The sequence below is a fragment of the Mucor mucedo genome, assembly GCF_025094135.1.
Source record: "Mucor mucedo strain NRRL 3635 chromosome Unknown EV154scaffold_8, whole genome shotgun sequence".
In the NCBI taxonomy this organism is placed as follows: domain Eukaryota; kingdom Fungi; phylum Mucoromycota; class Mucoromycetes; order Mucorales; family Mucoraceae; genus Mucor; species Mucor mucedo.
This window is the reverse complement of record NW_026252292.1, coordinates 166,153-181,486: the sequence shown is the minus strand read 5'-3', so window position 1 is coordinate 181,486 and position 15,334 is coordinate 166,153. Positions and strand designations below refer to the sequence as shown.

Sequence of the window (15,334 nt, the reverse complement as noted above, 5' to 3'; positions counted from 1 at the left end):
TAGGTATTGGTGCTAGCACAGTTCCAGCTCTTAAGTGTTCTGTCTTGGGCAAGGCCTGCACGTCCAAGCAGATACCCAAAGGGCCTCTTCCAAAGCTCGTTGTCCGAACACCTTCCAACTTAAAATGTCATAACATGTTTACGAAGACAAAGGTTGCTATAAAACAATAATTTAGTTTTCCTTTTGAATTTTAATAATCTTCTAATGCTAAATAAACTCACAGTTAAATACAAAAAAACAAAATGGATTCAATTTTTCTTCGATCGATGAAGCGGCAGCAGTAGATGAGGATGAGAAGGAAGACGCACCACGCACAATCTATAGCAGATATCTTCATTTTATCAATAGATCTATCGATATCATTTTTCAAATAAGCTATTTTTTTAATACTATACTTTTGATGATCGTTTCAGTCTCAAGATTAATATCTCTGATGCAGCATTCGTAGCTTCGTCCAAACTTTGCTTCCATTCAACATTGCGTTCGTTTGAGATTTTGATTGTTGAAAAATTCTCTTCATATCTACTTTGGCCTTGCGTTTGTATGATTTTTTTATGTTATCCTTGTACATTTGCTTGACTTTCAAGTAAAAGACTTCAAAGCATCGTCATATTTAACAAATGTCTCAAACCAAACAATCAACACCTCTATGTCGTTTTTATCGTTATTGATGAAGCCTTGTATAGTTGATCTGCCTTTTAAGTCTTGACGTAATTTTCTAATGCTACAAAAAACACCTGTAATTAGACTCGTCGTTTCCCCCAACACGCAGTATGCTTACCTTGGGTTAAATCTGACATTGTGGAGGTAAAGAAAGTAAATTGATTGACAACAATTACTTGTGGCGAAATAAGTAAATCAATTCTGCATCGACGCGACACGATTTACTTACGTCATCACGAGTAATTATTGTAATAACGGTCACGCAATAGTGAAGTTAATTTTCCTTTACCTGGTAAATTATTTTTTTCCAGGCGAGTAACAGACACTTTCTATCATTCCAGTGCAATAATGAAGGAGTCCACTCACATTTGCCTTGTTGCTATGGGTTTGGTACTGTCCAGCTTCTGGATGGGTCCTCAGCGATTATTTGCTTTTCAATACGTTGACTAGTGATTCTCGCGTCTCTTATTGCTTTTAGAGATTGCCAAAAATGATCATGGTATGTCTATAACTACTATCTTTTAGCTGCGGTATGATTAACTTTCATTGTTTCTTATATACATGTGCCTGGTAAGAACACGAACCAGAGTGAGTTACCCAATGCAATGATGAAGGAGTTCACTCACATTTGCCTTGCTGCTATGGGTTTGGTACTGTCCAGTTTCTGGATGGGTCCTCAGCAATTATTTGCTTTTCAATACGTTGACTAGCTATTCTTGCGTTTCTCATTGTGTTGGGGCCTAATGATAGCTTGCGTGAGACTCGTGTAGCATGTCATCAAATGCAATGGCAATGATGAAGGAGTCCACTCACATTTGCCTTGTAGCTATGGGTTTGGTACTGTCCAGTTTCTGGATGGGTCCTCAGCGATTATTTGCTTTTCAATACGTTGACTAGTGATTCTCGCGTCTCTTATTGCTTTTAGAGATTGCCAAAAATGATCATGGTATGTCTATAACTACTATCTTTTAGCTGCGGTATGATTAACTTTCATTGTTTCTTATATACATGTGCCTGGTAAGAACACGAACCAGAGTGAGTTACCCAATGCAATGATGAAGGAGTTCACTCACATTTGCCTTGCTGCTATGGGTTTGGTACTGTCCAGTTTCTGGATGGGTCCTTAGCAATTATTTGCTTTTCAATACGTTGACTAGCTATTCTTGCGTTTCTCATTGTGTTGGGGCCTAATAATAGCTTGCGTGAGACTCGTGTAGCATGTCATCAAATGCAATGGCAATGATGAAGGAGTCCACTCACATTTGCCTTGTAGCTATGGGTTTGGTACTGTCCAGTTTCTGGATGGGTCCTTAGCGATTATGTCGTGATCGAGGCTATATACTTAATATATGACTCTATCTACACTTCTTAAATCTTCCATTTGATGATCCTAAATATAATTCTTATTCGTACTTTATATTAAATACTGATCATTTACTTTATGTACAGGCTTGATCTCATATCATCCTTCATACAAGTATAAGGCATACATTTAAATAATAACATTAATATGAAAACATATGAAGGTTACATCAGCCACGTTGAGGTGCCACAGCTATCTTTAACAAGAACTACATTTTCCCCTGAATGTTGTGCTACAAGACATACACAGTTTAAGAATGAATGCTATTGTTATTGTTATTGACATCTCATTATGGTCTTTCTATATGGGATCATTACATCCGAGTATTATTTGGATAAATCTACGCACAACCGTCATCAGCCCATCTGTGATCAATGTCTGAAATAATGTGTATATAAAGACCCCCATTTATTTGTTTAATAAAGCCTTAGTTAATTTTTGCAAGTTCGATGATCTTCTTGTTTTTATTTTATAAATCTACACCGATTTCCACAATTGTAAAAGAATCTTATCTTTATTTTTATGATTAATTTACGCAACCTCCCCACCCCCCCCCCCCGATTACCTGTCGGAACAGCCAAAAGTGAAGAACATGTTTGTAAAAGACATCAGAAAAAAGTGGTAGAACTTCATACACGTTAAGCCATAATTATTCACTTAATATTCTTGACAGCCGTTCCTAGACTTAAGAAGGGTTCATCAAAAAACAATTGTCAAACTTTATTATAATTTGGTTGTTCTGAGTAGTGGTATTTAGATATGAGTTTTAAAGTTTGATAGTGAGCACCAAATCAGGTTTTGTAAAGGATGATTAGACCTTGATTTTAAGTATTATAGTTTATAGGAGTAAGAAGTTCTTCAATGAAAATAAAAGGGTAATTGATATTTTTCAAAGAAGAGGGAAAGTAAAAATATTATTATAAGACTGTTTGAAGCACATATGTTTCTTTTAGATAGACGTTTACAATGCAGGATATTAGATAATATGGAATGTCTCTTTTTACAGATGTTTTCTAATATTATGTTTAATAATGTAATTGAGGGGTCTTTACAGTGACTGGTTTAAATAGGTATGTTTCTTTTACAGACGTTTACACTATAGGATCACTAAAACAAAATGAACGTTTCCGTGAAGGATGTTTTCTGTTTGTTTATATTAAAGATAGATTTTAAAGAGATTTTGTAGTGACTGGTTTAAATAGGTACGTTTCTTATTACAGAGGTTTACGTTATAAGATCACTAGTATAACTGACACTATGGCGGATTCGTTGTTTCCTGTAAACAACTTTGTTGACAGAATCAACAACTGTTGTTGATTTTGTCAACGAAGGTGTTGACCATTTTTTTTTATAAAAAATAATTGTTGCTGGCCAACAACTTAGTCAACAAGTGTTGATTGCAGATTTGTTTATCAATTTTGGTGTCACAATTTTTCTATTCTCAACCAGACGTTTACTCGGCGTTTAAGATTCATTCACGTCATTTTGTCCATGTTTATTTTTATTTTTATTTCTATATTTTATAAAGATTCATACAAAAAAAAATATATTTCTTAAAGATTACTCGCATTCACCATCTTCGAGTATAGCAATTCTTTGAAAACGTGATGCGATATGACTTTGTAATGATTTTCAGCCATGGTGTATCGGACAAGGCCTACGTTACAAACGATATCGTTGAAACGACAAACAACGTACTTATGTTGACCAGGACGACGTAAGACCACCTTAGGCATGAGCCTGTCGTAATCTACCACTCCATGTGATTCAGCCACATCAATTAAAACGAGAAAGTCATTTACACCATCAAACGTGGTCTCAAAAAAGAAAGTGATGGAACCGACATACAGTTGACTCGTTAAATTGTTGTGATGGCTATGTAGGTAAAAAAAAAAAAACCTTCAGTACGATTAAATAATGACCCAATAACCCTAACCAACCAAACCTACTTTAGATGGGATACAGCAAACATAACATAATTATTACCTCTCCTTCGTTCGTTGATATGATCTCTGAAAAAAGAGGACGTAAAGACAATATCATCAAACCAGGCCCGACCGGCGCCATTGACTACACCACTACTTGTGTTGACAAATTCGTGGGGTACCGGAATATTCTCTGCGGTAATACCTTTGGAGAGCAGATGTAAATTGTCTGTCAGATACACCACAAGGAAGGGTAGACACAGGGCACTGGAACAGCGGAGACCAGAGCTCGGGCGCAGGTGTCATCACTGGGATCAAGGGAAACGAAGTCGTTCGTTGTTCGCTTTTTGGGTTCCAAGAGGTTCAAAGTCTCCCTCAAATTGATATTCAAACTGTTTACATGACCGTAAACAGCAAATCGTTCAAGAACATTTCCAGCATTGGCACCGGCATTTACCTTTGACTTTATCAACTTTTTGTAGCGGCCAATCGTTCTCTCCATTGACCTACCCGAATAGGCTTTCAAAACGCCTTGCTTCTCAATCATCATTGGAACATGGGTCAGATAGTGTTGAACAGGTTTTAATACACCGGGCTGGATTCGTTTTTGACGTATCTCACTCAACAAAAATGTGTTCCACTGATTAAACGCACTAAAAATGAAAGCATGGGTTAAAATACAAACTGGTATGGCAAAAAATAGAACTTTATTCTTGTTTTATATTAACTTACCTCTTCATCATTGTCAGATCTTCTCTTGTTATTCTCCATTTCAAAGCGATTGCACAAGCCTTACACAAAAACAATAAGGGTTTTTTCACATTGTTATGCAGCAAAGCGGGTACGAATGTTGTTGGGACCATGTAAAGAAGAAAGTCGATCCAGTCTACTCCTCGGTTGCCACCACTTTGTTCAATTGGATTTTCCCATTTAGAGGAAAATGTTGTAGGCACTGTTGGTCTTGATAGTTCGATGAAGTTGCCAATTTCAATCAGTTTATCCTTTGGAATCTCGAATGTGAATGGCCAATCGATAGCGGAGGTGATGTTTTCTTCTTCAAGCTCTTCTTCAGTAGGCGCATACCTAAGAGCAATGGCTTTATTATATGTCTTTTTCATTGAAACAGTCAGCAATTCAAATACGTGTTTAGCAATTCCTTGACCTATAAGATGTAGTTCCTCAAGTGCAAAAAATGTTGGATGGGTAAATGTCGGTAGAGAGGTAAACAAGGGCTCAATATTGATTCCTTTTTCCTATAAGACAAGGTAATATATTTAGTATCTGGATTTTTTCTACCCCATTTCTCTGGCCTTCTAATCGGTCTCTCTCTTTTATATTGCCCTACTTACGAAGTCAGAACTTCCGCTGGTAAAGTCAGATTTTTCACGCAAAGAGGCAGTGGTATCTAAATAACAAGTTCGGCTGTTGATCCGTTTGGTGACGATTCGACACAGTCTACAACCATTTGTGCTCATGTGGCCAGAATGATGTGCCAGAGATGCAGCAGCAGGAATATCACCAGTGGCAATAACAAGGTTTACTTTAGACTTGCAGATAATATTACCATGTCGTCTTATTACAAGGCCGTGGTTACTCAAGTCTTTAAACTCGTCGACAATTGGTCTTAAAAAGGAATCGAGATTTTTTGGTGAATTTGGACCAGGTAAGATTGCGAGCTGGATCATATATTCATTTTGAAATCTGTAATAAAACAGGTTGGGTTAGGAAGTCGTTATTAATTACTTGAACAAAACAAAGTAGTTGTTACTTACCGATACTCGGGTGGAAAGTTTAAATTGACTAGATGAATTATCGAAAGTTTGTCGCCTGTCGTTGCTTTACCAGGCTGGAACCCGTCAAAAAAAAGTGCTAATGCAACATCGTCTTCCGAAGAAAAAAATTTGTATTTGCCTTAAGCGACCGGTATTCTTCTCCATCGAAATAATCTTTATACACATCGTCTTCATACTGGTAATTGTGTCTGTACTTCATCAATTCACGGAATCTGTCATTTGCCAAGAAACTTGCGATCCGGTCACCAACAGACATCATCTTCATTTGTCGAGCAGGTCTTCTGGTCATCGCATTGGCGTATCTCTGCTCACCACAGCTACTACAATCCAAAGTTTCTTCGTCGTTTTTTTGGTAGAGTCGACAGCCTTGGGGACAAATATCATAAATGTAGCTACGAACATCTACTTTTGCATCAAGTCTTCTTTCTAAGGTATCTTGGAATAGAATAGTGGATTGCACTTTACCTAATTATGTAAAAAAAAAATGGTAAGATTGAGTTGATACTTTTCTATCACCAATATAGTCTGTGATAAATAACTTACCATTCTTAAATTCAGCACCGATCAAATTATTTTGAAGAATTGTTCGAAAAAGGTAAATCAGTTCTCTTGATGCTTCCCTTGAAATACCGTACGTTTCAATAATATCCATAAACTGAATGCTGTTAAGTTCAGTTTCATCAAAACCGGGATCTGGACCAAAGTCATAAACATGTTTTTCACCATGACCTGCTTCAAAAGTGAAAGAAGAATAATAAGGTACTGAATCAGTTGATAAAGCTAGGAAGTTAACAATTACGTTGAGTATTATGTTAGAATTGTTGTTAATGAAAAGTGAATTGATATGGATGTAACTTACGGGTGTTAACAGAGGATGAAGGAAGTTCGGCTTCTTGCATGACAACATCAGTGTCAACCACTCTATGGTCGGGGTATCTCTGGTAATGACTATTAAGTAAACGCAAACTAGAAAAAGGCATTTTACAGGAACAAGTATGTCTATTGTAAATACGTGGAGTGGGCATGATTGAAGGTAAACAGTAAAAATGTAAAAGTGTGTGTATGTCAGTTTTAGGTTTTTTTTTTTTGGTCCCTTATATACATGTTCTCTCATGTATATCCTCTATCCAATTAGAAGTGATTCCGAAAGAAATAAACCCAATGCAAATTGCTCCTGTTGATTGGTGGGATGATTCAATATTTTAAGGACAACGATAGTAGGTAATGCTTGGCTGTTCTAATGGTGATGATATATACATATACTACCATGTTTGGAAATAAAGATTTTTTTTTTATTTGACGTCGCTTGTATATGTTTATTTTCTAACCCTAACCAATCGGCAGACAGCATTTCTTTGCAATATTTACATACTGACGTGATTGTAACCAATCGGATAACGATAAAAAAGTGCATACAACCTTTTTTTAGTCTACACGCCGACCGCATATGATGATTTCCATGATGGATGGTCCAGGTGCTTTACAGTAGACGTATATATAAAGAGCAATTTTTTTTTCGAACAATCATCGTTACATTCTCTTTGTTTAGAACAATGAACAATTCTGCTACTGTCTTTAGAATTTCCAAATTGGAAGAAGAAGTTTCTAATTTGAATAACAAAATGGATCGTCAATACGAAATGCTGAAGGATCTTATGCAACTTTTAGCTCCATCTTTTGCTCAACCCATGGATGGCACAATAACTAACGAGGCAAAACAAGCCAGCAAGAAAGGTATTACATAAAAGAAGTATTGTCGTTTACTCGATAGCTAACCAATTAGTATTGCATTTTTTTTTATCTGTCAGCATACCAAACTGGTGTTGCCAACTCTTTAAACCCTAATCTTTTGGGTAAGCGTGACATTCCAAAGCTACTAGAAGAAGCATCACAAGCCAGCAATTCTACTAAAAAACACGTTTATCCTCCTGCTCGTCCCCGCCTGCTTGCCCTTATCAATTATTTAAAGAAGGAAAATAACATTTGTAATCTGGATATCAATGACCCGGAAAACACCAGAGACTATAATATACTCAAAACTATCGCCAGAAAAACTCACGATGACTTGACAGAAGAAATCCTGAAGAAGCTGAAGAAAAACAATTCAAAGGCTATTTTACCTCTTTGGTCAAACATTTCTTCTGAGGTGGTTTCAAAATACGCCTATATTTTAGAAAATAATGCAATTCAGCTCGGTTTTCCTTTGCATCGCTGTGAAAGTTCATGGGCTGCAAATTTGTTATTGTCCGAAACTCACAAGTTTCGATGTAATAGAGCTCGAAACAAGGCTATTGTTTTCGGCAATCCTACTGTGATTGACCACGATCAACGCACCAGGTAATATTAATGATTACTTCTATCTCATTTTTAAAAAATAACACCTTTTCTTTATATAAAAGAACTACTCCAAATTTAGAAAAAGAATTGAGAAAGGAAAGACCAACATATAACAATAGACCCAAGGATAGATTCGAAGAGTACTTGGAAGGCTTCGAGGGTTCTACTTGGGGAGAGTTTGGCGGAAATCGATATGACGATGGTTATGATTCTCATGGCAATGATTATGATTCTTATGCGGATCCTACTCCTTCTACTACTGGTCGTAAAACTTCTTCCTCTGCTGCTAAAACATATGGTTTTTCTAATAATGGAAAAAGACGCCAAAACGTTGATACCAGAGAGGGATACAGCGATGAAGAACAGGGACTCACCCATACAAAACGCTGCAGATAGATTTGGAATTTTAAGTCACATAACCAAATAAAACTGGCGTAAGCCCAATTTTTTTTTTTCTTTTTTTTTTTTACATTTTCTTCCTTTCTTTCTTCTTAAACTCACTTAAAAAAATACTATGAATCTATGGTAACCTTATTTCCCAATTTAACATGTGTGTCTATTAACGATGCTGACTTTGTTTTTAGCTTCAAGAGGATCTTCTATTGATAACCCCAGCGCGTTTTTTAACGCTGTTTGCTTCTATGTAAGGTACTTAACTTCCATCTTAAAGCGTGCTGTTTTACGTTTTTGCTATCTACATTGCTAACAACACTTCTCATTCAGGTAGTCTAGGAGTTGCTTTTGCTTTTCGTGTAGACTGAAAACTTAAATGCTACTAATGGGGGCTGCTACTACAATCCTTTATTTATTTCTTTTTCGTTTAAAAAAAGGGAGTGGTACTTTAGACAAAGCTGTAAGTTTTCTTTATATACTTCCTTAAACCAAAAGACTAATGTGGACCACCTCAATTATTTTTTTAAATTAGGATACTCTTTATTTAAAGATGTTATGGTATATCTTCTGAACTTATATATCTTTTTAATAATCGCTCACATATCTGTTCATCATTTTTTTAGACTAACGGTACGCCTGCTTTATGATGTACGGTCAAAGTAAGGTTGAGATTACTCTAAATCGTATCTTTGTGTTTCTAATTTTTGTTTTTTAGGGGATCAATACATTCATATGAAGCACTCTTTCTTGGTTGTATGTTTCGTTCGATGTCGGATGCGAAAGACTTTAAACTTTATTAAATGTGTACTAGGGCCCTATTTATGGTTATGCCGTCTATAAGAACAAATGTTAAGAAAGACTCTTTTCCTTATTACCATTAAAGATATTTCTGCTTCTCAAAAGCCATTGTATATACGATAATAAATTCTGTTTAATAATTTATCATGTGTTTTATGTAAAATGATAAATGAATGATAATGAAATCAAAAACCATTGGTTGTTTTATACCGTTTTACGAATGAAAATATGAAAAAGCGAAACAACATTGGTTTGAAACACCAACAAAGTTGTTGAAAGGTTCAACAAGAATCGTTTGTAAGATCAACAAAGTTGTTGAAAGGTTCAACAAGACTTGTATGTAAAATCAACAAAGTTTTTTGCAAAAGCAACAAAGTTACATCCAACAAGTTTGTTGAAATAATCAACAAGACTAGTGTTCGGAATGAAGATCGAAACTCTCGAGCGAGCTTCGATCGTGTTCCAGTCGAAGCTCGCTCGGATGCGTTTTTTTGCAGCTCGAGCTCGCTCGAAGTTTCTTAAGCTCGGCTCGGTTGCGAATACGATAGCTCGAACTCGCTCGCCCTTTTTATTACACAAAGTGCACGTCAAAGTGATGTTAATTACAGAAAATTATGATAATAAAATTGTTATTTATTGAAATAGAAGTTGGAAAAAGAAAAAGAAAACTTTTTTTTTCACCAGCCTTAACACCAAGTTCGGGTAATTAATCAAACTATTACTGCATCTATAATTATAATACATTTGGATTTGTGAACATAAAAGTTTTTATTAATTCTGCTACGTCATGTTACTATGGTTGCTGTAAAAAAATTGGCTTAGTTGGGTATAGTGTGCAACACTGTTTCATTTTCTATGGTAAATGTGTTTGTTGGTTGTACAATTAAATAAAGGCCAAAGCATTTTAATTGGAATTATTAGAGCATAAATAAATAAAAAATGATAAAGGGAAGAAAAGATTAAAATCAAGGGGAAATGCCATTTGTAGTCTTTCAAGGACCTTAACTTTAAAGTGACTACTATCGACATTTTAGCCGAGAGAGCTTCGAGCGAGCATCGATCGAAGCTCGCTCGAACCCAAAAAAAGTGGCGCAAGCTCGAGTACAAAAACTCGGTTCGAGCTTCGTTCGAACTGGCGCAAGACCGGTGCAAGCTCGAAAAGTTCGAACACTAGTACCATGAGATGCTCGATCTTTAATTGACAATACGCCTATTGTATATTTGACAGGTTTCACTTTAATAATTGATATTCAGCAAGCCCTGAATATGTATATAAAGAACCCAATTTATTGTATAATAAAGATTTTAGTTTATTTTTGCAGTTTGATAATTTTACTTCGTCAAATTTCTTATTTTTATTCTTAATTCGTTGTTTTATCTCTCGAATTTCTCAAACTGGATTTGACACATGGCCACCAAATAGCCCAGATTTAAACCCTATTCAGCATATATGGGGATACCTCAAACTTCGTTTGAATAAGCGCTCAATAGGTGTTACAAATATTCAAAAGTTTGAGGACATCGTTCGAGACGAATGGTCGAACATTGACACTGGGTACCTGGAGGCTTTAGTTTCTTCAATGCCCGCCCGATGCAAGGCTGTCATCGAAGCCAAAGGAGGCAACACCAGATATTAAGTTTTTTTTATTAAACTTTTATACATTGTACTATACAATTTAAAGTATGTTATATCAAATTTTGAAGGCACGTTGCCACAGTAAGCTGTCCACTGGAGAACATTTTATTGGGATGTACTTTTGGCATTTCCAAAAACAGAAATTTTTGGGCGGGTTTCAATTGTCAGTCACGGTATATATTTATAGCCCATTTATGCATGGTTGCCATAGAAATATCATTAGGTAAACCAGAGGAGGCGATTGAATGGTATAAGGAGATTTTGGATGCAGACGCTCAGAATTCCACGACATAGATAATGATCGGTCAAGTACAGGAGACTATCTCAAAAAGCTGTCCAAGCGATCCTATGAGAAAGTCTTTAAATCGTGTAACAAAGACGATTTCTACACTCATGTCGAGCTTGGAAATTATTATGATGCTAATGCGAGGGAATGTAAAATTGAAAAGCATTAGGATCAATGTAATGAATTATATAAACTAGCTGCCAGCTTCCACACCCAGGCATTACGACGTGATCTTTTGATTGTTTAAGCCGCGAATGGTTTAGCTATAATCGTTTTTATTGAAACTGGAGAAGCTGCTGCAAACAATGCAAGTGTTTGTGTCGATTTAGCCGATGTCCGTGTTAAATTTAAACAGTACAAACAAGATATTGTTATGATTTAAGAAAATGAAAAAAAAAATTACATATCAGGACAAAGCTAACCTCTCTTTTAACGTCTATGTGTTAAACAAAATTGCATTAAAGAAATTATATAATAATAAGGATTCGAACACCTTACTTTGTTTAGCAAGAACACAATATATCCTCTCCAAATCCGAAAAAGATCTGGAAATTATGTATGAAGTTTTAAAGAATACCGAAAAGACACTCCATATTTCGTCATCTGATAAGGCAACTTATTAAAACCTTGCACTTGTTCAACAAATTTATGAGCAACATACATCCGACATACCTAAATATCAGCGCACTTCCAGTAATATGTGTCACGCCTTGAGTGTCATTGAGTGTATTCAACGTACTTTCTTAATGTTATTAAACGTCAACAAACACACTATGTACAATCGTAAGATTACAGAACAGCGTGAACGTTATGGTGGAACCTCGCGTGTGCAATTGGACTGAAAGATGACCGAACAAATCCAATTTGAAGAGGAAAAGGAGATAAAAGTCGAATATCGCGCGAAAGAAGCGTAAAAACGAGTGCGCCAAGATTCTTCAGGGGGCAGAGGAAAAATTAAGGTTGTAAAAGCTGGAAAACGAACGAAGAGAAGAAGCTCGTCGTAGACTGATGAGAAAGTTCCGGGAGGATAACTTGACCAGCAATGAAGTCGAAGATGATGGCCATGACGAAGAAAAGAGGGCTATAAGACGGCCTAGAAAGAGAAAAGAATGTGAGAAGGAAGAAGTCGAGGAGAGGCTAAACGATGAGGTCCAAAGGGCTTCAAAAATAGGAAAAAAAGGTAAAATATATTGTGACAAAATAAACGTAACATTGAGGAAAATATGCAAAACACCCATTTTTTTTTTTTTTTTTTTTTTTCTGAGATAAGCTTTTTTGAATTCACAACTAAAGCTAAGAAGTATATGGTTATGGCTGCTGACTACGACTACAACTTTGATGTAGTCGATACCCCAATTCTTTAGACTCTTCGGATGGTTGGTAGTGATTGTTGTATATAGCCTTATTTTTTCGATGTTAGTTTTCCTGCGCTATAAATCAATCGTTTTATATAATTTATGACAACAGCATAAGCCTGCGTTTATACGTAGCAATATACTCTTCTTTTTATATCTTCTTGCGAAACTACTTCTGTCGTAGTTTGCTTTGGCTTCATAAACTTCTTTGGCTAAACATCTTGATGGAGGGTCAAGCCCTTCTATAACTTTTTTACATTCGTCCAAAAAAGGTAAGCTGATATTCTGGTTGGCTCGACATAAAAACCAACGTTCCATCTCTTTTGTGTACAAGTCACCATGGTATCGTGTAGAAAGACATTTGATACCCTGACTACCCTACATAACGTAAGGATAACTTCTAACTATGTTCGACAAATTCGACATGCTGAAATAGTAAATTCGCCGTCAATCCTTTTGTTTGGTGGCCATTACAATAATTGGGGTAATTAGCAGTGGGTTCATTGAAGTGCTAGATTTTAAACAGGAAACATAAGACTGATTTTGAACTGATATAGATCGTATCAAATGTATTGCAAACGAAGCAAACCGTGTCAAAGTTGATTATGACACTAAATATGCGTCGAAACTGCGTAAAGCAGCGCAAAAGTAACCTTCATATTTTAGTAGCAGACTTGTTTTTTGACTAAAACCTGCGTATAGACGAGGGGTGACTATGCAAGAGCTTAAAACGAGCATTTCAAAAATCAAAAAGGCTATACCGAAATCCACATCTGCCCTCCAGCTTGAAGTGAAGAAAGAAGCGGATCCTGTCAAAAGAACTGTACCCGCTGCGCCTGTAAACTCTTTTTGTAAAATAATACGCCACAAGCAGCTAATTATCTGTTTTAGACGTTGGATAGCATTGTCAAGCTGGATCTATTGCTCAAAGAGGATAACGACAAGATTGTAAAGATTTGGACCCAATACCACTGTGACAAAGATGGCATTTATGCTGTTATTCCCGTGGCAACGTACTCGAAAATGTATCAAACATCCCAAAGATATCCATTGGTAAGATATCTTTGTCCATTAAAAAAGTTTGAAAAGTTTAAAAGCTCAAAAGAAAAAAAGTTTATACTTCCCTTGCCTCAAGAAACCGGGCTAGAATTCTTTTTCCTCCAATTTCAATCGCATCAATGCAACCTTACCTCGCTTTTAGAGTATAAGACTAAAGGAGAAAATGCACGACCATTTTTGACAATCACTCACTACCCAGAATTGTCGGAAAGTAAAGGGATAGTTCTAATGAGAGGAAACATCAATGACAAACCTAAAAAGATGCTGACTAACTCTGATGCACATTATTTGGCTTTTGCACTACAGCAGTTTTATTCCACTGATGATCCACATAAAATCAAACTCGTCCATTTATTCAATATTTTACCGGAGAAATTTGATTACCATAAGTTGATCAAAGAGATGGAGAGTGTTGTTCCGTTACAATAAATAGTGATATATGTTCATGTTATATGCAAATATTTAATTTTTTTTAGGTTTAAAAAATAAGAGATGGGTGGGACAAGAAATTTTAGGAAAAATATACAATCTAAAGAGCTCCAGTAACGGTCAAGATATCATTTGCTTCAATGATACTTTTTAAAAAGAAAAAAAAAACGTGTTAGTGTCTCCGGTATATACTTGTACACGCGCTAAATACACTTACTCCATAACGTTAAATTCAAGTGTCCCATCATCACCACCAATGCTAGAACCAGTTTCCTTATCAACCCATTCACCATATTGTGTTCTAGTTCTTTCTTCTGAAACAGACTCCTCGCCTTCAGCACTTTCCTCCACGACCGCATCATCTTCCGCTTCAACAGCATCTTCTACAACAGCCTCTTCCTCGTTAATTTTCCATTCATAGGTAGAAGAAGGTATGCGAGATTTGGGAATGGATGCGTTGAAAGTTCCATAAATTAAAAGACCAATATGATCCTCTGACTGTAAATTAATGCGTCCGACTGTTGAAAAAACACTATGCGTCAGAAACCCTAGTAAAACCTCCTGCTTAAAAATTAATACTTACCAAGTTTTGTTCCTCTCTTGGGTTTCCAGACAAGGAGTTTGACAGTAACGAAAAAATGACAAAAGGGTGAATCATAAAGAATTTTTCCTTTATCTGTATCGAATTTAACGTCAGAGTGTGCGAGAACAATACCGTCGACTTCGGGAACGTATCTATTGGCAAGCTTCGTGTTAAAAAAAATACCCATAATCAGCTAGGAAAAAAGGTGAAATTCATACTTCATTAAAAAGGCATTTAACTGTTCATTGACACCTTCCATTGTCTTCCCTGACCACATGGGAGCCAAGTGAAGGTATAATTTAACAACCACTTCAGAGAAAGAGGTTGCGGCAGTTGGTGTTGCTACAGTGACGGAACTGGCAGGTGAACCGGGAGCGACAATCTTTGTGATGGACTTTTGTTTCTTTTTAGAACTCTTTTCGGAGCCATCCTTGTGTTTACGTTTCTTTTCTACAATGGCCATTTTATATATATATTAATAGGGAAACTTTGCTTTGTTGGTTGGGTTGCAAAAAAAAACTATTTCATCAAAAAAGTAGTCCATACTTGTCCTCGGGACTGTGATTCTTTAGTGGCTTGCTGTATAAAATGTCAAAATTGGCAGGTATCTTCTGTCACCTCAAGATTTACTTTGAGTTCCCTCTGTTGTATCAATAAATAATCTGTAGAATATTGCATGTCCTATGATGTGGGCAAGGATATAGTTATGGAAAT

The 15,334-nt window shown here is 36.2% G+C and overlaps 6 protein-coding genes across 6 annotated transcripts; 4 read left to right on the top strand and 2 right to left on the bottom strand.

The window, feature by feature from the left end:
- Positions 1-5,728: 5,728 nt before the first annotated feature.
- EV154DRAFT_297396 (uncharacterized protein) lies at positions 5,729-6,989 on the bottom strand. The gene is made up of 3 exons (XM_051594838.1): positions 6,604-6,989; positions 6,288-6,524; positions 5,729-6,209 (listed from the first exon to the last, which is right to left on the bottom strand). Exons 1-3 carry the CDS (start codon positions 6,767-6,769, stop codon positions 5,821-5,823), a joined length of 792 nt encoding a protein of 263 aa, XP_051462279.1. The 5' UTR covers positions 6,770-6,989; the 3' UTR covers positions 5,729-5,820.
- On the top strand, positions 6,984-8,523 carry EV154DRAFT_297304 (uncharacterized protein). Its single transcript, XM_051594837.1, has 4 exons — positions 6,984-7,235; positions 7,294-7,478; positions 7,553-8,081; positions 8,144-8,523. The coding sequence occupies exons 2-4, from the start codon at positions 7,298-7,300 to the stop codon at positions 8,475-8,477; spliced, it is 1,044 nt and encodes a 347-aa protein (XP_051462278.1). The 5' UTR covers positions 6,984-7,235; positions 7,294-7,297; the 3' UTR covers positions 8,478-8,523.
- Positions 8,524-11,106: 2,583 nt separating this feature from the next.
- Positions 11,107-11,576, top strand: EV154DRAFT_476958 (uncharacterized protein; the record flags this gene model as incomplete). Its single annotated transcript, XM_051598074.1, has 3 exons — positions 11,107-11,131; positions 11,164-11,343; positions 11,443-11,576. The coding sequence occupies 3 exons, from the start codon at positions 11,107-11,109 to the stop codon at positions 11,574-11,576; spliced, it is 339 nt and encodes a 112-aa protein (XP_051462277.1).
- A 316-nt stretch (positions 11,577-11,892) lies between these two features.
- Positions 11,893-12,558, top strand: EV154DRAFT_476957 (uncharacterized protein; the record flags this gene model as incomplete). Its single annotated transcript, XM_051598073.1, has 3 exons — positions 11,893-12,021; positions 12,164-12,374; positions 12,488-12,558. 3 exons carry the CDS (start codon positions 11,893-11,895, stop codon positions 12,556-12,558), a joined length of 411 nt encoding a protein of 136 aa, XP_051462276.1.
- Positions 12,559-12,888: 330 nt separating this feature from the next.
- Positions 12,889-14,037, top strand: EV154DRAFT_476956 (ATP11 protein-domain-containing protein; the record flags this gene model as incomplete). Its single annotated transcript, XM_051598072.1, has 4 exons — positions 12,889-13,033; positions 13,107-13,197; positions 13,252-13,387; positions 13,441-14,037. The coding sequence occupies 4 exons, from the start codon at positions 12,889-12,891 to the stop codon at positions 14,035-14,037; spliced, it is 969 nt and encodes a 322-aa protein (XP_051462275.1).
- A 50-nt stretch (positions 14,038-14,087) lies between these two features.
- Positions 14,088-15,284, bottom strand: EV154DRAFT_297196 (uncharacterized protein). Its single transcript, XM_051594835.1, has 4 exons — positions 14,839-15,284; positions 14,621-14,772; positions 14,255-14,555; positions 14,088-14,183 (listed from the first exon to the last, which is right to left on the bottom strand). Exons 1-4 carry the CDS (start codon positions 15,081-15,083, stop codon positions 14,138-14,140), a joined length of 744 nt encoding a protein of 247 aa, XP_051462274.1. The 5' UTR covers positions 15,084-15,284; the 3' UTR covers positions 14,088-14,137.
- Between the last annotated feature and the right edge of the window lie 50 nt (positions 15,285-15,334).

Bases quoted from the DNA above. Each gene is read 5' to 3' on its own strand.
- EV154DRAFT_297396 (XM_051594838.1), bottom strand. From the start codon at position 6,769: ATGCCCACTCCACGTATTTACAATAGACATACTTGTTCCTGTAAAATG. The intron at 6,525-6,603 runs GTAAGTTACATC...TTAACTTCCTAG, and splicing joins TTCATCCTCTGTTAACACCC to CTTTATCAACTGATTCAGTA. The intron at 6,210-6,287 runs GTAAGTTATTTA...TTACATAATTAG, and splicing joins CGGTGCTGAATTTAAGAATG to GTAAAGTGCAATCCACTATT.
- EV154DRAFT_297304 (XM_051594837.1), top strand. From the start codon at position 7,298: ATGAACAATTCTGCTACTGTCTTTAGAATTTCCAAATTGGAAGAAGAA. The intron at 7,479-7,552 runs GTATTACATAAA...TTTATCTGTCAG, and splicing joins AAAACAAGCCAGCAAGAAAG to CATACCAAACTGGTGTTGCC. The intron at 8,082-8,143 runs GTAATATTAATG...TTTATATAAAAG, and splicing joins GACCACGATCAACGCACCAG to AACTACTCCAAATTTAGAAA.
- EV154DRAFT_297196 (XM_051594835.1), bottom strand. From the start codon at position 15,083: ATGGCCATTGTAGAAAAGAAACGTAAACACAAGGATGGCTCCGAAAAG. The intron at 14,556-14,620 runs GTAAGTATTAAT...TTTTTTCAACAG, and splicing joins CAAGAGAGGAACAAAACTTG to TCGGACGCATTAATTTACAG. The intron at 14,184-14,254 runs GTAAGTGTATTT...CTTTTTAAAAAG, and splicing joins CTTGAATTTAACGTTATGGA to TATCATTGAAGCAAATGATA.